Genomic DNA, 26,765 nt, shown 5'->3' on the forward strand with positions numbered 1-26,765 from the left:
CGGCCGCAAAAACTGACACAGCTATTTACTAGTCAAATTATAGTGTGGTTTTGTGTCTGGGGACTGACATTGTTGCACAAAACCCTTTACACCCACAATTATTATTGTTTTAGTTATTCGTTCCGACTAAAAGGGTGAGTGATGGCCGAATTGTTGCATCAGTTAAAGAGTGTTACTGACATAAAACATGTCAGCAAAACATTTACTTTTAGTTTTATTTATAATGTTCAAAATGTTCTGGGCACGTTCGTTGGTGTGTGTGTGTGTGTGTCAGTGTGTGTGCGCGCACACACACAGATGTACACGCGCCGCGCGCGCGCGCACGCTCAGTAACACACATCACACACACAAACACACGCACACTGGCACACACACACACACACTCTCTCTCTCTCTCTCTCTCTCTCTCAGAAGGCTCAGTTTCTGTAACACGCGGCATCACGGCACACACACAGACGCACGTCAGTGTGTGTCAGTGTGTGCCGTATGTGTAAGCGGCCGGCCACGTCAGTGTGTGTGTATAGTCGGTATGGACATACACTGTTTTCACATCCATCTATATATTTCTTGGAATTTGTCAACATAATAGATTCACGATAAAGCTTGTTTTCACTTTCGGTTTCGAGTTCCCTTAGCCTCGCATTGATAAATACTTCCTCGTGCCACACACCGCTGCAACTTCAACGGTTTCGCAATGAATGACACAGGAAACGAATGATGAGCCGGCGCCCAGTGGCAGCCGTCAGTCGGCTCTACCCAGGTAGGCAGCCTGTGGTGCAAATGTCCCCGTGTATGTAAAGCGCTTAGAGCTTGGTCTCTGACCGAGGATAGGCGCTATAGAAGTATCCACATCAATCAATCAAAGAACACAGTTTTCAGTTTCAGTTTCACTTTCTCAAGGAGGCGTCACTGCGTTCGGACAAATCCATACACGCTACACCACATCTGTTGAGCAGATGCCTGACCAGCAGCATAACCCAACGCGCTTAGTCAGGCCTTGAGTGCATGCTTACATATTTGTGTACCTATGAAAGTGGATTTCATTTTACGTAATTTCGCCAGAGGACAACACTCTCGTTGCCATGGGTTCTTTTTCAGTGCGCCAAGTGCGTGCTGCACACGGGACCTCGGTTTATCGTCTCATCCGAAAGACTAGACGCTCAGTTTGATTTTCCAGTCAAACTTAGGAGAACACAGTGACAGGGTCCCTTCTTGAAGACACTGGTTACGCCTGCAGTCATGGTACGCTTTGTTATTCTTTGTTCTAACTGTGAAATGGCTACGGAAGCCGGTCAGTTGATCTAAACTGTACTGTGACTAAAACACATTTTTTTTTTAGTTTCAGGCGATCAACTTTAAAACTATTATAGGTGTGCAGTTTTGTTTCTACGGCACCAGGTTGTTTCAAATGTTCTCGTAGCATGCATTGCGGTGTGCTCATTCTCAGTGTCTCCGAGTCTGTCTCTTAAATTGTCTCTCTCACCATGGCAGAACCCCAATTTTCCAAACGCACAGGTTCAAGTTTCACACTGACTTGCCTGGCACAGCAGAACTTGAATCCACCCAAGGACTTCCTTGTCGTGGGCCCACAATTGATATCTTCCCACCTCACGGGGCCGGGTTCACATAACACGTACGTCACACCAGGTTAGGTTCTATTTATACAGTGAACAGGATCTCTTTCAGTTTCAGTTCGCTTCCGTGTCTCGGAATTCTTTTAAAGCATTCCATTACTAACTTCTCAGTGGACTGCATGATATCGATATACTACTGATCTGTGAAGTGTTGGTATGGCCACGGAAATGGTGAGTTCAGAATTTTTTATATTGTTTCATTTTTTTTTCTTCAAAAACGTGTCAAAGTCGTGCGGTCTGATCTATGTGTTATCGGTACAACACCAGATTTAGAGCAGTGTCTGACTGACCTTCGCATAAACCCCGGCAAAGCGCTGGTCTGATGCACTTTTGAAGTGGAGCCACCTCCGGCGGTCGGTATACCCTATAGCTTTAGATCAGTAGGCAAGACATTTACATAAGCACAGTTACCTCCAGATCAGTCACAACGAACAGGGAGCAATGGCACAGACTCAGTAAAACTCAGAGAAGGGTATCATTGCCATTTTAAGCAAACTTAAGACATATATATATATATATATATATATTCGATTTTCAAACGATCTTGTGACACTATTATACATATTCCGTAGGAAAATGATTATGAAAGACCATCTGTATATTTTTGTGTGCATGATTTGATCCATCTTAGTGATAGGTCTTTCCATGATAAGGTGACGTCAGTTCACAGTTCTACGTTCTTACTGACCAGTTTTTATCAAAGTAGACAAACATGATAAACATACAGTAGTGTCCATGACATGCACAAAAGCGAGAACATAATGGGGATAGAGAGAGGGGGGGAACGGGCCAGCTGATCTAAGGGAAGTAACCCCTGTCACAACACTAAGATTCGCAGATTGGATTGTAGTCTCTCTTAGCTTATACAGAAACCGGGACAGATTTGAAAGGCTGAAATTTAATGGGAAATGTCAAAACTGGTGTCTTAAAGGTTTCTACAGTATTTTAGTCCCTGTTTGTTTTCCATACGCTCCTACATAAGCTGCTTTCTGTTCACCCAGGAAGTACAAATCATATGCCGAGAGCATTTAGATCGAAGAATGAAAAAAAAGATATGAAAGGTAGGCCTACTCTCAAACTTACATTTTATTTCATGATTAGACATAATCGTGCTGTGGACTGTAGTTTTTGTGGTCATAAAATATTTGCAAATAGTGCATCTTACGTGCAGCTTGAAAAATGATTAAAAATGAGCTAGAAAAAATATCATAGCAAAACAAAGTCTTTGGGGCAAGGGATAACCGCGCATGTCAAAAACTGCAGGCAAGCAGAAGATGAAATTGAGGCAGCAAGTCAACTTTGGGGAGTGAGTCGTATTTGGTTCGTCTTTAATTTTTTTTTTGTTTTTGAGTAAATGTAAGTTTAAGATTGTTTTTGAAGCAATTGGAATTTAATTGAGAAAGAGGGAAAGTTTTTTTTATGTATGCAGGTGCTTTTTTTCACTTTTTTTTTCTTCACAAAAAAATGATGCATGCATGGTTAATCTGAACTTCTTCCTTTATACAACCAACATCATTATATTGATGATTCTGTTGTAGTTTGGGGAGGTTGCTGAGGATATTTCTGTTGTGAGGATTGGAAAAAAAAAAATTGCGACCTGGCCAGCCAGTGTACGTTCAGCGTTCAGGAGGGTGAGGGGGGCAGTAATGAGCGAGAGAAGGGGGGGAATGGGGGAGTGGGGGGGGATTCACTTTTAGAGATGAGAGGCCAGTCTGGACTTGAAGCAGTCCAGTGACTCAGCTGTCACAACTTCCTGAGGCAGCTTGTTCCATTCTGGTATGGTCCTCGGGAAGAATGCCATCTGCCTGTACAGTGTTGTGCAGGAGGGGATGTCATAGCTCAGGCTGTTGTTCGTTCTACAGCTCAGCCTGCTCTTAGATGGCTTGGGCAGGTACTTGGAGTTGATGGAGATGATACCATGGTGGAATTTGTAGAACATCTCCAAGCGGGCTTTCTTGCAGCGCTGTTGTAGGGGAGGCCAATTGAGTGAATTGAGGATGGAGTCCACGCATGATGTTTGGCGGTGGCGATTTGAGACCCATCTTGCTGCTCTTCGTTGGATCTTCTCGAGGGCCTCAACCTCGTTTGCAGTGTAGGGATCCCAGACGGTGGCTGTGTACTCAAGAAGTGGGCGAACAAGGGCTTTGTACGCAGTTTCCTTTGTCTTCTTGTTGCCGATCTTGAGGTTGCGCCGGACGAAGCATAAACTTGGCGGAATAAACATGGCTTACACAGAAGCACTCTCTCTGGACTCCATTTGTCCCTTTACATAATATTACATGGTGGCAGCGGTCTCATCGACCCCAAAAACATGGCAGAAAACCAGCAGGCAAGTGATAACAATGGTCATCGATCCCTCAACATTTTCGCCTCCGTCTCATGCGATATAACACCAAAGTCACCCATGTGGCAGGAAAAAATCAGATCACAGCAGATGCGCTGTCACGCGCACCAGTTTCGCTACCCGACAAAAATGACGTCAACCTTATTGATGATACAACTGCACATGCCCAACAGTGCATCAACATCCTCCCAGCATCAGCCGAAAAGTTACTTCGAATACAGCAGTCACAAACAGCTGACCCAGAAATCACCGAAGTTCGCAAGTACTGCACCAATGGCTGGCCCGTCTACTTACCTCACTCTCCACTCCTCCAGCAATACTGGACCAACAGACAGCACTTCACAGTCGTCGATGACCTGCTACTCTTTGATGATCGCATTGTCATTCCCCGTGACATGAGAATGGACATCCTCAACCACCTACATGAAGGACACCAGGGCATCACCAAACATATATTTAAACATTGCACACACTTACAGACTCGGATGTATACTAAGTTTCATACTGTAAGTTTTTGCTTTGTAGTTTTCACCAAGTAGGGTTGAAATTGTTGGTTTCACTCAGTAGTTTTATCCAAACAAGTTCTGATTTAGATTAGAAAGAAAAAGTCATAAACATACAGAACGTGTTATATTAATGTCTAACCGTGTGTGCATAATGGTACATTATTTGTGTGTAACTATCTGTGCATGTTTCTTTCAACAGTCTGTATCCGAGCAATGGCGTGAAAAAGGCAACAGCTCATACCGACGAGCAACAGATGACTTATCTCCAGCTCTTCGGGTGTTGAGACTGCAAGAAGCCATCAACAGCTATGGTCGAGCACTGTCCACTGCTGTCAATAATTATGAAAGGTATGAAAATTAAGGGGGGTTGACCTCTTGTAGGCTGTTTGTGTGCTGAATTACTCAGTGTTTTAACTCACTCAGTACGGCCAGTCCTCTCTTCTCCTCTACACAGACCCCTCGGATGTCCAGTGGGTGTCTGAATGACCCAACCTTTAGCTTCCATTGTCAGAATTGTGGTATTCTTTGTCAACATTCATCTCTTCAGTATAAGAGCCTTCCGCTTGCAATATTTTGATGATGGCAACTGGGGTGAAACGCTGTTAACGTCGTCTCTTTCGCCGTTCGTATGGAAAGAGTTAAAATGTTTCTGTGCACTTCTGGATGATACTGAAATATATTTAAAAAAAAAAAAAGGGATCTGTTTGATTTCTCCATTAACATTAGCTTCAGCCTTCTGTCGGGTTGATTGGTCAGTTGATACTTAAACAGGGAACTATTTTTTCCAATCAGTTAGTATAGGTACATTGCTACATACCAGATACAACATTTTCAAGCTGTTTACCAAGGACATAGTGTATCCATTGCAGCTCCTGTAGTATCCATCTAAAAGTCTCACAACTTCAGTTTCAGGTGTGATTTAAATGTGCAAAGACTCAACAACAAAAAGATATTAGAAATTTTTAAGGACACAAGCGAAAGCAACACGATAGTTGGCTAAAAACTTTTTACATTTTAGGATTACTGGTATATTCGCTTCCCATTCTTGAATTGCTCGATGATGCTTTTGAAGAACAGTCAATTTTAGATGTGCTGATGAGCCAGAAAAAGATTTCCAAAACTATTTCAAAGGGAGGGGGAACAGAAATGGCTTTTGCATATCATATTACCCTGGTGCAGTATATTTTTATGGGTTCACGACAGGTCTTCAGCCTGCAAAAACATGGCAATGGCCAATTGGAAGATGGCCAAAGCACAGTCTGCCAATGAGGGTCCCAGTTCCAAAATCAGCTTCTATTACAGAGAAGCCCTCAGTCATTTTCAGGTAAATACTGACATGCTGTTATTTTTGTATTGTGTTCTGTTGTTTTGCTTTCAGTTTCTCCCCCCCCCCCTTCTCCTCCACCCCCACCCCCTTTCTGTGTGTGTGTGTGTTTAGCCCTGATTGTTGGCTGGGCTGTAAACACCAATATTAACTTTTGCACAAATTCAAAGAAAAAAATATGCTGCTACACTTTAGGATTTGTGGATCATTTCAATATAAATGCTTGATTCTAACCAAGATCTCTTTATAATGTTACTAGTTGTTTATCAGCATTTGAAAAAGGTTTCTTCTTCTTCTTCTTCTGCGTTTGTGGGCTTCAACTCCCACGTTCACTCGTATATACGTGAGTGGGCTTTTACGTGTATGACCGTTTTTACCCCACCATGTAGGCAGCCATACTCCATTTTCGGGGGTGTGCACGCTGGGTATGTTCTTGTTTCCATAACCCACTGAATGCTGACATGGATTACAGGATCTTTAACGTGCATATTTGATCTTATGCTTGCGCATACACACGAAGGGGGTTCAGGCACTGGCAGGTCTGCACATATATTGACCTGGGAGATTGTAAAAATCTCCACCCTTACCCACCAGGCGCCATCACCGTGATTCGAACCCGAGACCCTCAGATCGAAAGTCCAATGCTTTAACCATTCGGCTATGGTGCCCGTCGAAAAAGGTTTCAAACTTGCGGTACTGTGAATGATTAATCTGACAACTGCGTGTTGGTTTTATTTTTTGTATTCACTTTTGCTTAATTAATAAGTAAAAATAAAAGTATCAAAATGAATAAATAAACAGTACTTAGAGAAAGTCATCAGTCAAAAACAAACCCTAGAGATGTGAAATGTCTCAGGAAAGCTGCTTTTATTCATTATCTCTGAAGCAAAATTCCATGTCGAGGGACAAAAGCTACCTCTAACTTGATCAGTTGAAGTTGCACAAAGCTTGCACATATTCTTTTTTTAAACTCTTGAATACATTTGTAAAATGATTATTTCTGTCATAAGTAGTTTTTCTCCTGCATTGGTTGGCTGCAGTCCCCATGTTCACTTGTATGTGTGTGGTTTGTGTATGGGCGTGTGTGTGTGTTTGTATGCCGTGTTGCCCGGATGTTCTTTCAAAGGGTACAAATACAGTTTGAACAGTTTAGTGATAAACCATATGTAAAAACAAAGCTAACTTCACATTATGTACAACTACAAGAGGGCTTTTACATGTGTGACCACTTTTACCTGGCCATGTAAGCAGCCATACTCTGTTGTGTTTTTTTTGTGGGGTGGTGGTGGTGGGGGGTTGTTTTGAATGATAAAGAAAAAAAATATATATTGGGTTATCGTTGTTTTTCCTTACCATTCTGTTGAATCTAAACAAAGAGAACACATACACAAATTAATTGCCCATACAATGCATGCATCACTACCTTCCCTCAAACACAAACATGCGTGTATATCCTCCGCCCCCCCCCCCCCACCCCCCCAAACCGGACCCCCCTACACACACACACACACACAACTTTGCGTAGCCTTACAGTGCGGAGCATGGATGTTTCTACACTTTCTGACAGATACGTGAAGCTGAAAAATTAGCTCTGAATAATTTCTATGATGCATTCTTCAAGGATGCCAAAGACTGTGGCAGTGGACGCGATGCGGCTTGGCAGGACAGTCTGGTGGATGCTGGAGTACGTTGCTGGTTTGACGTGTCAGAGAGGCTGGAAGAGTGGGAGGCTGAAGAGCGCATTCATGAGTTACACCAGCTTGTGGGCTACATCATCGATGATGCCACCAAGGTAATTCTTTTATCGTTACTGATTTTAATCAGCATCTAGTAATAATAATGATGGTATTTATATAGCGCTGAATCTTGTGCAGAGACAAATCTAAGCGCTTTCACACCAGTCATCCACACGCTTGCATGACTCTAAAACTGAAGAAACTGAAGACAAGGAAGAGGTAGGGGAGGGAGGCTATCTTGTGAAGAAGAGGTGGGTTTTAAGGCCAGACTTGAAAGCTGAGTGTGGAGACCTGACGAAGCGAAAGAGGAAGTTCATTCCAAATACAAGGTCCAGAGACAGAGAAAGAATGGTGTCCAACAGTGGAGTGTTTGAATCTGGGTATGCATAAACAGAGTGGATCCGAAGCCGATCGTATAGAGCGAGATGGAGTGTAGAGGTGAAGGCAGCCACAAAGATAGGAAGAGGCAGATTTGTGAATACATTTATAACATAGAGTGCTGATCTTATACTTTATTCTATGTGAGACAGAGAGCCAATGGAGATGTTGCAAAATAGGAGTGATGTGCTCAGATCTTTTCTTTCTGAGGACGAGTCGGGCAGTTACAGTAGTCAAGGTGAGAGAGAATGAGAGAAACAACATCTGTCTTGCTTTTGATTGAGATGGTAGCGTCATGAACATTGTCATCTTGCAGATGTGTGTTTGTGTGTAAATAAAGTAGGTGTATGTACTATGGTTTTTTGTTCATTTGTGTGTGTGGTAAAACTTAGCATCGGCATTTTACTCAGCAGCCATAAGTTATAGAGAAACTGACTGCAGGTTGTATGATTGATCCTGATAAAGTCTACCTCGCCATTATCTTTATGAATGAGTCTTCTTCTTCTTCTGCGTTCACTCGTATGCACACGAGTGGGGTTTTACGTGTATGACCGTTTTTACCCCGCCATGTAGGCAGCCATACTCCGTTTTCGGGGGTGTGCATGCTGGGTATGTTCTTGTTTCCATAACCCACCGAACGCTGACATGGATTACAGGATCTTTAACGTGCGTATTTGATCTTCTGCTTGCATATACACACGAAGGGGGTTCAGGCACTAGCAGGTCTGCACGTATGTTGACCTGGGAGATCGTAAAAATCTCCACCCTTTACCCGCCAGGCGCCGTCACCGTGATTCGAATCTGGGACCCTCAGATTGACAGTCCAACGCTTTAACCACTCGGCTATTGCGCCCGTCTATGAATGAGTCTAAAGTAATAAATTTCAATAAAGGTTTCAGCTATAATTTTAGTATTTGAAAAGCAATTTTTTTTAATTTTGGACAAGTTTAAAGTCTTTTTTCTTCTTTTCCTTTTTTAACCAGTATTACAGTATTTAAAACATCCCAGATCAGATTAGATTGGTCTTATTCATTCAGTATTGATATTCTGCCAGTGGTAGTATATAAAAGTCCATGGGAATTGATTGTAGCCAGTCAAAACATTTCAGGAAAAAAATGGCATTGTGCAGGAAGCTCAGAACCTTCATGTATTAAAAGTTTACTGTTGAGTGCTGTGGAAGTAATGAGTTTGTGAAAGACATGTCACATTTAGTTTCTTGAGAGGGTGGTAAGCTAGAGGATTCAAGTACTCTGGAAGAAGCAATTTTAGTATTAAGGAACAGGAACATTTAAGTCCAGGTATGTATAATTTCACTGTTAAAGATTTAACTCACTTGGTACGGCCAGTCCTCTCTTCTCCTCTACACAGACCCCTTGGATGTCCAGGGGAAGTCTGAATGACCCAACCTTTAGCTTCCGTCGTCAGAATTGTGGTATTCTTTGTCAACATTCACCTCTTCAGTATAAGAGCCTTCCGCTTGCAATATTTTGATGATGGTAATTGGGCTGAAACGCTGTTAACGTCGTCTCTTTCGCCGTTCGTATGGAAAGAGTTAAACTGCTTTTGGGATACATTAGGTATTTTCTTACTTTGGTCTAAATGAGGGCATTGAACGCTGGGTTTAGAATGTGTGCAGAGGAAAGGAGTTATATATGGACCCAAAGGAGATAAACCATGAATTTTTATTATTTTAAAATCAGATGTAAAAGAGGGGGCTAGGGGTGAGGTAATTCATGGGATAAGCACTCCAGTTAGTTTTTTTGTTGTTATAGCATGTATGTATGTATGTATGTATTAGTATATAAACCTTGCTCATTTAGTCATTGTAAACACACACACACCACACACACACACCACACACACACACACACACACACATACATCACACATTTGCAACCACACATACACACGCATGCCTGCAAAAGCCAGTCTTCAGAGTCCCGAGAATAAAGCCGTTAGAGGGCAGAGGTATTGTGCAAGCATGTTCCTGTGTGTTGGGTGGGGAGGAGGAGCTGGGTTTGGCATGCATGAGTGGAAACACACCTTTCCTTGTTTCAGGCCAAAGAGTACCTGGAAGTAGCCAACCACTATTTCAGCTGGTCAGTGATGGCACTGGGTGCGAGGGACTACAAGCAGACTCTGACGCTCCTCAAGGAATGCCACTTTCCTCTCAAGGAAGCTGAGAAGTTTGGGCGAAGAGTCCCCCAGCTGACCAGAGAGTGCGCTTTTCTGGAGGAGGATATTTTTACCCAGACGTGTGTCGCCGAGTCCATTCAAGAACGCATGAAAGGTCAGCCAGGAGTTTGGAGCAAAGCCAGTTTATTCTTCTTTCATTCTGCCCATGCCGCCATGTCTTTTGTTGTTGTCTTTCTGTTTCTTTGCCATGTCTTTTGTTGTTGTCTTTCTGTTTCTTTGTCATGTCTTTTGTTGTTGTCTTTCTGTTTCTTTGCCATGTCTTTTGTTGTTGTCTTTCTGTTTCTTTGCCATGTCTTTTGTTGTTGTCTTTCTGTTTCTTTGTCATGTCTTTTATTGTCTTTCTGTTTCTTTGTCATGTCTTTGGTTGTTGTCTTTCTGTTTCTTTGTCATGTCTTTTGTTGTTGTCTTTCTGTTTCTTTGTCATGTCTTTTGTTGTTTGTTTCTTTGTCATGTCTTTTGTTGTCGTCTTTCTGTTTCTTTGTCATCTCTTTTGTTGTTTGTTTCTTTGTCATGTCTTTTGTTGTCTTTCTGTTTCTTTGTCATGTCTTTTGTTTTTCTGTTTGTCATGTCTTTTGTTGTTGTCTTTGTTTCTTTGCCATGTTGTTTGTTTCTTTGTCATGTCTTTTGTTGTTGTCTTTCTGTTTCTTTGTCATGTCTTGCCTTTCTGTTTCTTTGTCATGTCTTTTGTTGTCTTTCTGTTTCTTTGTCATGTCTTTTGTTGGTGTCTTTCTGTTTCTTTGTCATGTCTTGTCTTTCTGTTTCTTTGTCATGTCTTTTGTTGTTGTCTTTCTGTTTCTTTGTCATGTATTTTGTTGTCTTTCTGTTTCTTTGTCATGTATTTTGTTGTTTGTTTCTTTGTCATGTCTTTTGTTGTTGTCTTTCTGTTTCTTTGTCATGTCTTTTGTTGTCTTTCTGTTTCTTTGTCATGTCTTTTGTTGTTGTCTTTCTGTTTCTTTGTCATGTCTTTTGTTGTCTTTCTGTTTCTTTGTCATGTCTTTTGTTGTTGTCTTTTCTGTTTCTTTGTCATGTCTTTTGTTGTTGTCTTTCTGTTTCTTTGCCATGTATTTTGTTGTTGTCTTTCTGTTTCTTTGTCATGTCTTTTGTTGTTGTCTTTCTGTTTCTTTGTCATGTCTTGTCTTTCTGTTTCTTTGTCCTGTCTTTTGTTGTTGTCTTTCTGTTTCTTTGTCATGTCTTTTGTTGTCTTTCTGTTTCTTTGTCATGTATTTTGTTGTTTGTTTCTTTGTCATGTCTTTTGTTGTTGTCTTTCTGTTTCTTTGTCATGTCTTGTCTTTCTGTTTCTTTGTCATGTCTTTTGTTGTCTTTCTGTTTCTTTGTCATGTCTTTTGTTGTTGTCTTTCTGTTTCTTTGTCATGTCTTTTGTTGTCTTTCTGGGGTTTTTTGTCATGTCTTTTGTTGTTGTCTTTCTGTTTCTTTGTCATGTCTTTTGTTGTCTTTCTGTTTGTCCCGTCTTTTGTTGTTGTCTTTCTGTTTCTTTGTCATGTCTTTTGTTGTTGTCTTTCTGTTTCTTCATCATGTCTTTTGTTGTCTTTGTTTCTTTGTCCTGTCTTTTGTTGTTGTCTTTCTGTTTCTTTGTCATGACTTTTGTTGTCTTTCTGTTTCTTTGTCCTGTCTTTTGTTGTTGTCTTTCTGTTTCTTTGTCCTGTCTTTTGTTGTTGTCTTTCTGTTTCTTTATCATGTCTTTTGTTGTCTTTCTGTTTCTTCATCATGTCTTTTGTTGTCTTTGTTTCTTTGTCCTGTCTTTTGTTGTTGTCTTTCTGTTTCTTTGTCATGACTTTTGTTGTCTTTCTGTTTCTTTGTCCTGTCTTTTGTTGTTGTCTTTCTGTTTCTTTGTCCTGTCTTTTGTTGTTGTCTTTCTGTTTCTTTATCATGTCTTTTGTTGTCTTTCTGTTTCTTTGTCATGTCTTTTGTTGTTGTCTTTCTGTTTCTTTGTCATATCTTTTGTTGTCTTTCTGTTTCTTTGTCATGTCTTTTGTTGTCTTTCTGTTTCTTTGCCATGTCTTTTGTTGTTGTCTTTCTGTTTCTTTGCCATGTCTTTTGTTGTCTTTCTGTTTCTTTGCCATGTCTTTTGTTGTTGTCTTTCTGTTTCTTTGTCATGTCTTTTGTTGTCTTTCTGTTTCTTTGTCATGTCTTTTGTTGTCTTTCTGTTTGTTTGCTATGTCTTTTGTTGTTGTCTTTCTGTTTCTTTGTCATGTCTTTTGTTGTTGTCTTTCTGTTTCTTTGTCATGTCTTTTGTTGTTGTCTTTCTGTTTCTTTGTCATGTCTTTTGTTGTCTTTCTGTTTCTTTGTCATGTCTTTTGTTGTTGTCTTTCTGTTTCTTTGTCATGTCTTTTGTTGTTGTCTTTCTGTTTCTTTGCCATGTATTTTGTTGTTGTCTTTCTGTTTCTTTGTCATGTCTTTTGTTGTCTTTCTGTTTCTTTGTCATGTCTTTTGTTGTTGTCTTTCTGTTTCTTTATCATGTCTTTTGTTGTCTTTCCGTTTCTTTGTCATGTCTTTTGTTGTTGTCTTTCTGTTTCTTTGTCATGTCTTTTGTTGTCTTTCTGTTTGTCATGTCTTTTGTTGTTGTCTTTCTGTTTCTTTGTCATGTCTTTTGTTGTCTTTCTGTTTCTTTGCCATGTATTTTGTTGTTGTCTTTCTGTTTCTTTGTCATGTCTTTTGTTGTTGTCTTTCTGTTTCTTTGTCATGTCTTGTCTTTCTGTTTCTTTGTCCTGTCTTTTGTTGTTGTCTTTCTGTTTCTTTGTCATGTATTTTGTTGTTGTCTTTCTGTTTCTTTGTCATGTATTTTGTTGTTTGTTTGTCATGTCTTTTGTGTTTGTCTTTCTGTTTCTTTGTCTTGTCTTTCTGTTTCTTTGTCATGTCTTTTGTTGTCTTTCTGTTTCTTTGTCATGTCTTTTGTTGTTGTCTTTCTGTTTCTTTGTCATGTCTTTTGTTGTCTTTCTGGGGTTTTTTGTAATGTCTTTTGTTGTTGTCTTTCTGTTTCTTTGTCATGTCTTTTGTTGTCTTTCTGTTTGTCCCGTCTTTTGTTGTTGTCTTTCTGTTTCTTTGTCATGTCTTTTGTTGTTGTCTTTCTGTTTCTTCATCATGTCTTTTGTTGTCTTTGTTTCTTTGTCCTGTCTTTTGTTGTTGTCTTTCTGTTTCTTTGTCATGACTTTTGTTGTCTTTCTGTTTCTTTGTCCTGTCTTTTGTTGTTGTCTTTCTGTTTCTTTGTCCTGTCTTTTGTTGTTGTCTTTCTGTTTCTTTATCATGTCTTTTGTTGTCTTTCTGTTTCTTTGTCATGTCTTTTGTTGTTGTCTTTCTGTTTCTTTGTCATATCTTTTGTTGTCTTTCTGTTTCTTTGTCATGTCTTTTGTTGTCTTTCTGTTTCTTTGCCATGTCTTTTGTTGTTGTCTTTCTGTTCCTTTGCCATGTCTTTTGTTGTCTTTCTGTTTCTTTGCCATGTCTTTTGTTGTTGTCTTTCTGTTTCTTTGCCATGTCTTTTGTTGTCTTTCTGTTTCTTTGTCATGTCTTTTGTTGTCTTTCTGTTTCTTTGCCATGTCTTTTGTTGTTGTCTTTCTGTTTCTTTGTCATGTCTTTTGTTGTTGTCTTTCTGTTTCTTTGTCATCTCTTTTGTTGTTTGTTTCTTTGCCATGTCTTTTGTTGTTGTCTTTCTGTTTCTTTGCCATGTCTTTTGTTGTTGTCTTTCTGTTTCTTTGTCATGTCTTTTGTTGTTGTCTTTCTGTTTCTTTGTCATGTCTTTTGTTGTTCTTTGTTTCTTTGTCATGTCTTTTGTTGTTGTCTTTCTGTTTCTTTGTCATGTCTTTTGTTGTTGTCTTTCTGTTTCTTTGTCATGTCTTTTGTTGTTGTCTTTCTGTTTCTTTGTCATGTCTTTTGTTGTCTTTCTGTTTCTTTGTCCTGTCTTTTGTTGTTGTCTTTCTGTTTCTTTGTCATGTCTTTTGTTGTTGTCTTTCTGTTTCTTTGTCATGTCTTTTGTTGTTGTCTTTCTGTTTCTTTATCATGTCTTTTGTTGTTGTCTTTCTGTTTCTTTGTCATGTCTTTTGTTGTTGTCTTTCTGTTTCTTTGCCATGTCTTTTGTTGTCTTTCTGTTTCTTTGTTTCTACCTGTCTCTGTCTCTCTGTCATTGTCCTTTCATGCCTGCTGGTCTGTTGTTTTTTTTTAACCAGAAAGAGAGCAAGAAAGAGATAAGAGAGAATCTATTCACACTGACCGTACAATAGCGCATGTGCATGCGATATTGTCTGCAAATGGAATGGAGGAAAATAGGGAAGAGGTTGCATGCTTATCAGACTGGGAAAGATTTTTACAGCCTACTCCATAAATGTTTTTGTCTTTGATGTCCAAGCTGATAGCAATTTTTGGTTATTGAACATCGGTATTGTTTCACTTGAATTATCTTGTTGTGTTAAGCTTGGTTTCAGGACAATCGTTTGTAGTTTTCACAAATGAGTTTTGTGGGTTTCTTTCAATCTGTAGGGTTGGTTTGATTTTTGGTAGATTTTTTGTTGTTGTTAGTTTGTTTCAGGGTTTTTTGTAATTCCTGTTCTTTGTTTTGTTGGTTTGATTATCATTTTATTTTATAGTTATATAGTCATTATCACGAGGACTGTAGATGCTTATTTGGTTTACCACACGTATGTTTGTTAATTCTGCTTTTTAACTGACTTCATATTCATGCATTTGTTCGTTCCTTTACTCGTTGACCTCATAATTTTCATTTCTTCTGCACTGAATGTAGGTGAAGCGCTGCTTAGTCATGTGATACGGGACGAGGAGGTCTTGAACATCGATGTGATCTGGGAGGTGGTGGATTCGTTCCGCCTGGCTGCGCAGCTGACGAGAGATCGTGACCTGGAGATGGAGGCTATGGCCTTGAGTGCTCTGGGCAGGGTGTTTGACAAGGTGGGTGAACCTTGTGCCGAGACAGACCACAGTGCTTTTACACTGGCCATTCAAACACATGTAAAACTCTTGATTCAGGAGGATGAAAGACAAAACTTATCAATGCCCCCTCCACTTCCGTGCTTGGGGTGAGTCCTGTCAATGTCTTCAGTGTCGGCAGATTCATGAGGGGCTGTTGTTTGAGGGACGTGGTGGCGGTCTCCACTCTGGGGGGGACGCTCACTCAGTCTGGCTCCGCGACTAAGCTATTATTGTCATTAGTAGGGGGCTTAGTAGGTGGTGTCCTAAGTATGTTAAATCAGAACAGGCAGCACTGAACACCACCGAAGTGACTCAGCAGCAGTGCAGGGTCTCCTCTGGTGTGTGGCCTCCTAGCGACCTAACATCGATGGTTCCCTGCGCACTGCCGACGCTGGAACTGTGACGGACGAACCTGGGTGTGGCCGTGTATGGAGGAATCTAAATGAGCGGCGTGGGAGTAATGCCACTGAAACGGTGCAGATGATGGGGCAAAAAAAACAACAACAAAAACCCCCAAACTTATCAATGCATGTAAAGTGAAAGCGATAGTAGACTGGAAAGAGGGAGGGGGGTTGGGAGGGTGGGGGGGGGAGATATTTTTGGAAAACAATAGGTTTTAGGGACAGATTTGAAAGAATTATGTGGAGATTCGATGAAGGGAAAGGGTGATCAGTCCAAGAGTAAGGTCCAGAGGTGTGGTGGCTGACTGTGGAGTAACAGACAATATTATTATTATTTAGTTATTTATATATTTAGTTATTTATTCTTTTTTTTTCTTTTTCTTTTTTTTTGTACGCCTATAGTTGACTTCATCAAGTTTTTACACCTTATACATATTATTATTAGTAGTATAGTACTTTTTTATGTATTTATCTTTTTTTTATATTTTATATTTTTTTATTTTTCTCAAGGCCTGACTAAGCACGTTGGGTTACGCTGCTGGTCAGGCATCTGCTTGGCAGATGTGGTGTAGCGTTTATGGATTTGTCTGAACGCAGTGACGCCTCCTTGAGCTACTGAAACTGAAAGAGTGGTAACTCCCTCTGTGCACAAAGTACACAACTACAAGCCAGTGCTACTTATGCTACCAATTCAGCTAGCACACAGGTGAATGAAAGGTATGTTGGAACAAACCCACACCCTTCCTCAAAACGGGAAGCTCTGGGCAGGCCTGTCCTTAACAACAGTCGTTTGTCTGTGGAGTGTTTGAGTCTCAGAACATTGAAAACCGAGTGGATCTGAAGCGGATTGAAGAGAGTGAGGTTGGGGTGTGGAGGTGGTGGCAGTCACAGAGATAGGAAGAGGGCAGATTGTTTACGCATTTATAACATTTGTAAAACAGTGAGTCAGTGCAGTCACGCAGTCTTGGATGTTTGTGTGTGTATGTGTGTCTGTGGTGAACTTTAACATCGTGTTTTCATAGCAAAGTGGTAAAGGAACGGAAATTGCGAGGAATGTAGAATAAATAAGACCTTTCTGATTATCAACTTTGTGATGATGTGGTGAGCAGAATGAGAAGTCGAAGGTGAAGGTCATTATTTGGCTAAATAAGAGAAGCCCTGTAGAGGTCATGTCTGACATTTAGTTACCATCAAACGTAAGTGTTATGACTGGTCATGATGACAGCATTTTCATTTTTGAAAGGTCAAGGTCACAGCAAAGTGTATGATGATAATAGGAAGTGTTTGTGGGTGCAGAAAAGATACAGTTTTGCATACATTTATCATCGAACTTTGGCACAATGATTGGTCATGTTTAGAACAAAATCCAAAAAGATAATCAGAGTCAGAGTTCAAGGTCATGACTTGGAATAGTAGAAAACATGTAGAAATATCATAGAGCTTGGTTTTTGATCCACTTTTCATCAAACTTTGTACAGTGTTTAGTTGTCACCAAAACATAAATAATTTAAAACGTCGAGGTTAGAGGTTAGAGTTAAGGGTTACGGCTGAGATGAAAATGGCATGTTGCAAAATGATCTACACATTTTCTGTTGTTTAAAAAAAAAAAAAAAAAAAAAAAATCCTTAATTCCTGGGTTTCATTATGTAGACATCACATGTTTTGAATGTCTAGTCCTTACTGGTTCTGTTTCCCTCTTTCTAAGTAATGTAGCATCAATTATTGCAGCAATAAAAGACCATATGATCTTTAACAGGACTCTCGGTAGAACACAAATCTGAAGAATCTGACATGAACTGACTGCTGTGTGTACATGTCTGTACAACAGATACTGAAGCTGAAGGACCGTGCCAAAGCGTGTCTGATGAAAGTCCTGGAGCTTGCCAATGCCATGATTCCCAGAGCTTTCACTGGGGAGGGTCAGTAGTTTTCGTTTGACTGCAGTTTATTGTGTTACGTGTCAGTCACAAGAGATTTCTTCGCATGAAATATGGGTTTAATTACACATACTTAACTGTGACCCGACTAGTGCAGACTCCGGCAGGGGTCTGACATTCCTGTCCTGTGCAAACTACTATCCGCCTATGCGGAGAAAACAAAAGTACTATGGCCGATAACCTCCCGGAAGTAGGTAACCTCCGCTTTGTCCCCCTGGCTAGCGCCCTCTTTTTCCGGCAGCCATCATGACTCCTGTTCCTGTGCTTTCCATACAGCTAAGTTTTTTTTTGAGATTTCTTCGCATGAAATATGGGTTTCTCTCCCCTGGGGGAAGCACTGTGCTATTATCTGGTGCCACCTATTTTACCAGCTTTTTTGTTTGTCCATCTTACAATCGTGTGAAGTGCCATCGTGTAGAATCCAAAGGAAGTAAATCTCGTTAACATATTCGCATTTTGTGCGCCAAGCGCGCGCTGCACACGGGACCTCGGTTTATCATCTCATTCAGATGGCTCAGCTTGAATTTTCCTGTCAAACTTTGGAGAAAGGGTGAGATGGGGTTATAACCCAGACCCTGTGTTAACAGTGCCACCTTCTCCTTACTTTCAGGTTTGTCCGCACTGGTTTGCTGGCAAACTGGTCTTTGTACAGAGTGGTTCATGAGTAAAATGGTACGTGTACACACTGGCACTGAGCACAATGGTACATGTGCATAACAGTTTGAAGCAGAATGGCAAGGAGGTGCTACAGTGTTACTAGTCATGAGAAATCTGTTGAGAAAAAAATGTTTTTTTCATTACTGATACTTATAGTACCTATCTTCGGTCAGAGACCAAACTCTAATCACTTTACAGTCATTTGCACGACAGGCTGCCCACCTGCATAGAGCCGACTGACAGCAGCTGCTTCATTGACATGCACACATACATACATACATACATACATATATATAGGGGGGGGGGGAAATACCGGCAAGCATGGGCATTCGATCCAGTGTGGTCAGATTCTCTCGCTTCTTAGACGGACATGTTACTATTAAGCCTCTACTTACTCCACATTCTGATTGTCTCTGTCTGTCTGTGATTGTGTTCCATCCAGAAGAGTAGTGAAAGTGTTGTGTGGCCAATCCTCAGAGTGGTTCGAGTTTGCCCGCAGCACTGTGGAGCGTTACCAGCAGGAGCAGGTGAGGTCCACGGAGCAGCAGCATCAGAAGGAGAGGGAGGAGTTCCTGAAACAGATCAAGGATGAGGTGGACACCCTGCAGAAGAACCACAAGGACATGACCAAACTGAAGTTCCTCAAGTTTGTCTACTCGACCCACCCGCCTAAAAACCCCGCGCACAAGATGAAGGAGGTAGGGTGGGTGGAGTGTCGCTGGAGCATTCTCTTTCTTTCCCAACTCTGTTTCTCTTACTCCCCTCTCTCTCACCACCCCCCTCTCTCTCTCATCCTCTCTCTCTTTTCTCTCTTTCCCTCCCTTTGTTTGCTTTTCATATATTGACGTTCTTTATAATGGATGTGAACACGGAAGTCCCCTCCTCCCTTACCCGTGTTGTCACGGGCAGAAAGGCCTAAACGATAAACCATTCAGACCATTCTTTTTTTTTCTTTTTTTTCTTTTTTTGCTGTCCCATCATCTGCACCGTTTCAGTGGCATTACTCCCACGCCGCTCATTTAGATTTCCCCATACATGGCCACACCCGGGTTCGTCCGTCGCAGTTCCAGAGTCGGCAGTCCACAGGGAACCATCGATGTTAGGTCGCCAGGAGGACACACACCAGAGGAGACCCTGCACTGCTGCTGAGTCACTTCAGTGGTGTTCAGTGGTGCCTGTTCTGTTTTAATGTACTTAGGACACCACCTACTAAGGACACCACCTACTAAGCCCCCTACTAACGACAATAATGGCTTAGTCGCGGAGCCAGACTGAGTGAGCGTCCCTCCCAGAGTGGAGACCGCCACCACGTCCCTCCAACAACAGCCCCCCATGAATCTGTCGACACTGACGACATTGACAGGACTCAACCCAAGCACGGAAGTGGAGGGGTATCGAAACTGAGGTCACCGTGAGAGCAGAGCATGAAAGGCCACAGACTTTGAGACTATTTTGTTTATATTGACAATGAAGGAGGAGGAGGATGACGATGATGATGACGATGTTGCTATGGAGTTCCATTTTGGTTTGGGACTGCGTGACAAGGTTGTACTCTACGCTTTCTGTCATAATGATAACCAGGCCCGAGAGATACAGGCACTTGCAGTGTTGGTCAGATAATTAGAGCAACACACCCAAAGACGCATCCTTGAAGTGGATGACACTCGACTGTGTGGCCCCAGTCTCCCCATTTAAGCCCACAGCACACTCAACTCTGGGTAGGAGCCGGCCACGGGCCGAAAAACCCACCTCCGCTGGGATTCGAACCCGCGTTCTCCTAGCCGTCAGTCCGCGACGCTAACCACTTCGCCACGACAGCTGCTATTCAAACCATTCTTACTCCCCCCTCCCCCACATTCCTCCTCCTTCCTTTCCTTACACATTTTATTTTTTCTCTTTTTGTTGACACTTTGCATTGAATTTGTACTGTCTGCACGTGCATGCACACACACATACACATTCTCTCTCTCTCTCTCTCTCTCTCACACACACACACACACACACACACACACACACACCTCGTAGTATGAATGATGAATGATACGGATACTTAAGGTAGCACCTATCCTCTGTCAGAGACGAAGCTCCAAGCGCTTTACAAACATGGGGTCATTTGCACAACAGGCTGCCTACATGGGCAGAGCCAAGTGACAGCTGCCATTGGGCACTCATTTCCTTGGTGTCATCATTCATATTTCAGCCACTGCCACTTGCACAGTGTGAACTGGTGCATTGTCCTGCAGTAAAATGACCCCTGCTTGGAGTTTTCCTCAGCGTTTTTCTTTGATGGCTTCTTTAAGTTGGACAGTTCTGAGGTACAGTAGTCTCTGTGATGGTGTGATCCTGTGAAGCCATGACCTTTCCAACAGATGTCACCTATTTGAATTTCTTTGGTGGGGGAGTACCAAGGTACTTCCATTGCTTATTTGGCTTTTGTGATTAAGGATTAAAGTGGTCAACGGACATTTTGTCTTGGGTGACAATTCTCCAAAAGAAATTAGCTGGGTCTGCCTTGAAACAAGCCAGCAAATCCCTTGAAGTTTCGAGTCTGGCCAGCTTTTGATCTGGCGTCAGCATTCTGGGCATCTTGCAGACAGCTTATTCATCCCTATAATGTCAGTCAAAACCTTCTGCACTGGACCATAGCTGATGCCCATGGTGTTGGCTGATGCCCATAGTGTTGGCTGATGCCCACAGTGTTGGCTGATGCCCATAGTGTTGGCTGATGCCCATGGTGTTGGCTGATGCCCATAGTGTTGGCTGATGCCCATGGTGTTGGCTGATGCCCATAGTGTTGGCTGATGCCCACAGTGTTGGCTGATGCCCATAGTGTTGGCTGATGCCCACAGTGTTGGCTGATGCCCAGTGTTGGCTGATGCCCAGTGTTGGCTGATGCCCATGGTGTTGGCTCTGTCATCCAAGAGCACGCGGTTAGTGGCTTCAGGGGTTTGGGGCGGCCGGACAGTGGGTCATCTACTGTGCTCTCCCTGCCCCACTTGAAGTTGGCAGCCCACTTCTTGTTAAATAAGAAGGGGAGTCATCGCCAGGTGTCTTGACCATGTCTTCATGGATGGTCTCGGGTGTCATACTCTTTTCCTGTGAATTTCTCACAGGCTGCCTTTTTGCCTGTATCTACTTTTTCGCTGCCCTTGGTAACTTTCAAAGACCCTCACCTGCAAACAAATATAGGCAGATACTTTGTGAATAAACTTTGGAGAGATTTAGTTTGCAATTGTGCTCATGTTTTACAGTTAGTGCCATTGCATCTGGGTTAGGATGAGGGATTTTTTTTTTATCCACCCTTGTACTTGGAGTGATGGTCTAGAGGTAACGTGTCCGCCTAGGAAGCGAGAGAATCTGAGCACGCTGGTTCGAATCACGTCTCAGTCGCCAATATTTTCTCCCCCTCCACTAGACCTTGAGTGGTGGTCTGGACGCTAGTCATTCGGATGAGGCGATAAACCGAGGTCCCACGGCAACAAAAGGCTTGTTCCTGGCAAAATTCTGTAGAAAAATCCACTTTGATAGGAAAAACAAATAAAACTGCATGCAGGAAAAATACAAAAAATGGGTGGCGCTGTATGTAGCGACTCGCTCTCCCTGGGGAAAGCAGCCCGAATTTCACTCAGAGAAATCTGCTGTGATAAAAAGAAATACAAATACAAAATACTTTTGTAGATCCACTATTATGTGCACGTGTTAGTTCTCTTAGGATAACAATAACATTTTGTACAGTTCAAATTTTCCAAAGAGCTTTGAAAGTGACTTAAGGTCCTTGAGCAGTACTTTGTGTCGTTGCTCTCCAGGTGTCAGACTCCCCAGAGTTCAGTGAACTGCAGAAGCTGTACCAGAGGGCAGTGATCCACTACCACCCAGACAAGGCAGACGTGGAGAAACACGGCAAAACCTGGAAAGTGCTGTGTGAAGAGATCACCAAGCTTCTCACCAGTCATTACGAGTTTTTCAAAGGATGCGACACAGCAGCGTCTAAAAAACTGTGAGAGAACGTGAAGCAGGTTCTTTTTTTGTTTTTTTGTTGTTGTTTTTTTTGAGAAATCAGTGGATGCGTAAAATTTCTGCAAATGTGAAGCAGGTTCTTAACAAGAAGGGAGAGAGAGAGATGGCAGGTTCTTAACCCTTTCACCACCAGTGTCGTTCGTATTTCAGCGCAAATCGGGTAGAGCGCCAGTGTCCCTGAAATGTGACCAGATCATTGGTTGCTTACCTGCAAACCTCCTGCTTTTTAATTTTCGGACATAGGATAGGCCATCATTTTGTACGTGTCACAGGGGAATACCAGCTGTTCCTAGACGCCGCCTTTTCTGTCAGGGGGTGTGGCACTCTAAACTGACCGGTGGTGATAGGGTTAAAGCAGAACAGCCGATAAGTGTGGTTGCTTTTCTCCCCTTGACTGGTTTTCATGGGGTACTAACACACACGCACACGCCATACACAAAAGACACACACACACGCCACATACACAAAAGCCACACACAAACACACACATACACCATACATGCACACACACACACACACACACACACACACACACACAATCAGTACACTCAAGTGTAAAGGCACATACAGTTTCCCATGTGCCAACAAAAGCACAGAATGGAAAACAATCATGCTGATGTATCTCTAACAGTCCATACTTAATTTGTATATACTTTTCAGTCTAGGCAGTAGAAATGTGATATTCTGTTTTCAAACATTGGAGTGTATGATATTAGTTTTGAATGACTATATTTTGTTGAGATATATTAAGTTCTCATAAAACTTATTTTATTACACCAAATTGATGCGTGCATAAAATATTCAACAGACGCTCAAACTTTGACAAGATGTGCGCATGACCTCGTTAATGCACAGCAAATATCCATTCATATATCCATACATTTACACACACGTAAAAGGAGTACAGCTTTAGTGTTTAGGCATCCCTGAACAGAGAACATTTCTAATGTGTACTGAAGATGCAACCCCCAAGGCTGCAGCGCCGAGCAACTCAACATTATGGGAGAACACCAGTTATAGATTGTTCAGCTCGGCTCTGCAATGCAGGGTACCAGATCAAAAAGGACAAAAATGTGAATGATGACTAAAATCAGTGTTGTGTGTGTGTGTGTGTGTGTGTATTTAAAAAAAAAAAAATTATTATTATTTTTTGTATTTTTTAAACTTTTTTAATTTTAGGCCCAACGCTCAATTTATGCCACAGATTGACAAAAGCTTACATTTGGGCCAACAGCAAAGTGAGAGCTCTCTGATCAGTGGTTTCTCCAGTCAATGGGAAATCATTTACAGCTTAGTCTTTTGTTAAGGACTATGACTCTCAAACTAGGAGGCAAGATTGCGCTGGGTCTCAGTGCTGCAGCCTTGGGGGGCTGGTTGGCCTTTGGGAACCATCTCAACACCGACTGTCCTAAAAACCCTTTTGGCTGAGAGAGTGGGGATGTAACTTGGGCAAGACATTCTCTACTGTATTCAAATTGTAGCCTAGATTGTTGGGACAGCAGTTGTCTCCTTTGCTGTTGTGATGGTCATTGTCGGACACAACTGTCTCTCTCTCTATATATATATATATATATACAAAAATATATATATAATTATGTACTTTTTTTAATGAACCTTTTAATCCAAATTTTGTTACATCAAAAAGGAAGCAAAAAAATATATAGAGCAGCATCCTTCCACAATATTGATTATATGTCATTTGAGTTCTTACATTCATATGTACATAGATATTATGTACATACATACAAACATATGACAGACAGACATATATCTGTTTTTATAGGTTTTCGTTTTTTCATATGGATATCAATTAAGGTTTGAATGTCAGTTGTTTCATGTGCCTCCAAACAGTGTTTACAGAAGACTTCTTTTTAAACAAAAATGTTTAACTCACTCAGTACGGCCAGTCCTCTACACAGACCCCTCAGATGTCCAGTGGGTGTCTCAGTGACCCAACCTTTCGCTTCCGTTGTCAGAATTGTGGTATTCTTTGTCAAAATTCGCCTCTTCAGTATAAGAGCCTTCCGCTTGTAATATTTTGATGGTGGTAATTGGAGTGAAACGCTGTTAACGTCTTCTCTTTCGCCGTTCATATTGAGAGAGTTAAAGCTGTTGTTTATAAGATACTGATATTTTGATCATGAGTTTGAAATGTGGGATGGACGAAAAGAACCACTCTAGCATGCTTAGGGCGGCCAATATAAATGTGAAATGATTGTGCTTTGTGAGCATTGCTGTAGTTTGTGGTACATACTGGGTGTAAGTAATGCCACATTTTTATTTTTGTAACATTTCTCTCTTTTTTTTTCTTTTTTTTTTGCCCCCTGCAACAAAGGTTCTATTTTTCCAAATGTTTACAACATATTTCTTTACCCTGCACATTGAAAAGATATATTCCATTCAGAATTCGGTACCACAAATTGTTACATTTCTCAGTAGAATACTTTTTATTGTCATAAAACCTTAAAGTTTATAAGACACAATGAAACATAAACATGAGCATATTAAGAAGAGAAACATTCATGAACAAATTTCGCCAACCTTGGCTGTATTTCTGTTATTCACTAGGCTTTGCATTTGGACGACATATATCGATTAGGAATCTGTGACATACAGAAAGATGTGCTACACATGTTATCCCGACATGTCCATTTTTCGCCAATTTTGCAGGCCGCGACATGTAAAAATAGCGCCTAATTTCAAATGTGCATAACTCGGAACTGACTTGACGCAGGTCTTTTTATGTCGTTTTTTTTTTACTTGGGAGGTCAAAAACTATACAGAAAGATGTGCTACACATGTTATCCCGACATGTCCATTTTTCGCCAATTTTGCAGGCCGCGACATGTAATGTTTCAGTCCATGTTAATGGCCATTGCATGCTCAGTATCTTTCAATCCATGTTAATGGCCATTGCATGCACAGTATCTTTTAAATCATGTTATTGGCCATTGCATGCACATTATCTTTCAATCCATGTTAATGGCCATTGCTTGCACAGTATCTTTCAATCCATGTTAATGGCCATTGGTTGCACAGTATTTTTCAATCCTTGTTTATGGCCATTGGTTGCACAGTATTTTTCAATCCTTGTTTATGGTCATTGCATGCACAGTATCTTTCAAATCATGTTAATGGCCATTGCACGCTCAGTATCTTTCAATCCATGTTAATGACCATTGCATGCATTGTATCTTTCAATCCATGTTAATGGCCATTGCATGCTCAGTATCTTTCAATCCATGTTAATGGCCATTGCATGCATTGTATCTTTCAATCCATGTTAATGGCCATTGCATGCTCAGTATCTTTCAATCCATGTTAATGGCCATTGCATGCATTGTATCTTTCAATCCATGTTAATGGCCATTGCATGCTCAGTATCTTTCAATCCATGTTAATGGCCATTGCATGCATTGTATCTTTCAATCCATGTTAATGGCCATTGCATGCACAGTATCTCAGTTGTTGTGTGCAGTGTAACTTCTTTATATTTTACTTGTTGTGTGTTGTGTAACTCCTTTATATTTCACTTATTGTGTGCAGTGTAACTTCTAACTTCTGTACATTTCATTTATTGTGTGCAGTCTAACTTTTTAAAAATTTTCAGCAGATATGAACTTATACAGTTAGCAGGCTTTTTCCTGCCTAGGATATAAGTTCATCTGTCAGCAAAAGCGCAACGGTGATATTTGCAAAATGATATTGTTACATTGTATGTTAGGAATATTGAGCAACTTTTGTGACATTTGTTGGCATTTTCCCCTCCTTTATTGATATTGTTGCTTGTGTTGCTTCTTACTGGGAGAAAGTGTTCATCCCAAGATTTCTTGCTTTATTTATGTTCTGTATGTTTCACTGTGTAGGAAACTGGCTGAACTCTCCACACATCAAACAGAAATATGTACGTAAACATGTATTATTCTCAGTAATGGGTGACTCTGAAGGTGTGTATCATTTATGACAATACTGATTTTTTTGTTTGTTTTTGTTTTTTCATCAGAAAACAAACACTCATCAGAAAACACACACACACACACACGCACACAGAAAAAAAACCCTGAAGAGTCATGCAGTACCACTCGTGCAATTTGAGATACATAAACAGCGCTGCTATGTGAAATATTTTTTTTACATTTAGGTCAAGCCTCAAAACGTTTAACCATCAAAAAGTTGTAAAATCATGTATTAACCATGAAACAGGATGATTCGTTCTTGCCTGTTCTTTTCTTTGTTTTGTTTAATTTTTCTTCCCCTGTTATTAAAGGAGAGTATTGTGGAAAAGGAAAAGTGTTAGCGGTTTTATTTTTCCAGTGCATTATATTTAGTCACGTGACCACATGGCACATGTGACAAAGTATAACAGACCAAGGACAACGGTTACTTCAGATTAGATTGTATATCAGGACCATGTTTGTTTGCTTATAGTTCTGTTTTCATGGGTGTGGGTGTGTGTGGATTTCGTCTGTTATCTATCATCATGATCTCCCTGCTTTTTTGACTCACTTGTGTAAACAAAGCCCTCTGGGATGGGCACAAAAAAATGAAGCCTAATTATATGCAAACTGCATTTACTGTTTATAGTTTTTGTATTCTCTAAACTTGGCACTTTGATCTGATATTCTGACCCAACAACAAGAGCAGTCATTATCATTTTTTGTTCAAACAGGAAATTCTTTTGCTAAGCATGGAAGTTTTTT

At 41.0% G+C, this 26,765-nt stretch overlaps 1 protein-coding gene across 2 annotated transcripts; it reads left to right on the top strand.

Moving 5' to 3' along the window:
• Nucleotides 1–623: 623 nt before the first annotated feature.
• Nucleotides 624–26,474, top strand: LOC143288991 (uncharacterized). Of its 2 annotated transcripts, XM_076597731.1 has the most exons (10): nt 624–694; nt 1,189–1,242; nt 4,684–4,832; nt 5,688–5,808; nt 7,430–7,600; nt 9,981–10,212; nt 14,869–15,032; nt 17,283–17,373; nt 18,526–18,746; nt 21,855–26,474. In XM_076597731.1, the coding sequence occupies exons 2-10, from the start codon at nt 1,240–1,242 to the stop codon at nt 22,047–22,049; spliced, it is 1,347 nt and encodes a 448-aa protein (XP_076453846.1). In that variant the 5' UTR covers nt 624–694; nt 1,189–1,239; the 3' UTR covers nt 22,050–26,474. The 2 variants fall into 2 exon arrangements, with proteins under 2 accessions (XP_076453846.1, XP_076453845.1); XM_076597730.1 differs by lacking the exons at nt 624–694; nt 1,189–1,242 and adding an exon at nt 1,654–1,805.
• The last annotated feature ends 291 nt before the right edge of the window (nt 26,475–26,765 follow it).

Source organism: Babylonia areolata, chromosome 13 (genome assembly GCF_041734735.1).
Source record: "Babylonia areolata isolate BAREFJ2019XMU chromosome 13, ASM4173473v1, whole genome shotgun sequence".
NCBI lineage: Eukaryota > Metazoa > Mollusca > Gastropoda > Neogastropoda > Buccinidae > Babylonia > Babylonia areolata.

Excerpts from the sequence above, each read along its gene's own strand:
- LOC143288991 (XM_076597730.1), top strand. Across the intron at positions 10,213-14,868 it reads CATTCAAGAACGCATGAAAG|GTGAAGCGCTGCTTAGTCAT; the intron begins GTCAGCCAGGAG and ends CACTGAATGTAG. Across the intron at positions 18,747-21,854 it reads CCGCGCACAAGATGAAGGAG|GTGTCAGACTCCCCAGAGTT; the intron begins GTAGGGTGGGTG and ends GTTGCTCTCCAG.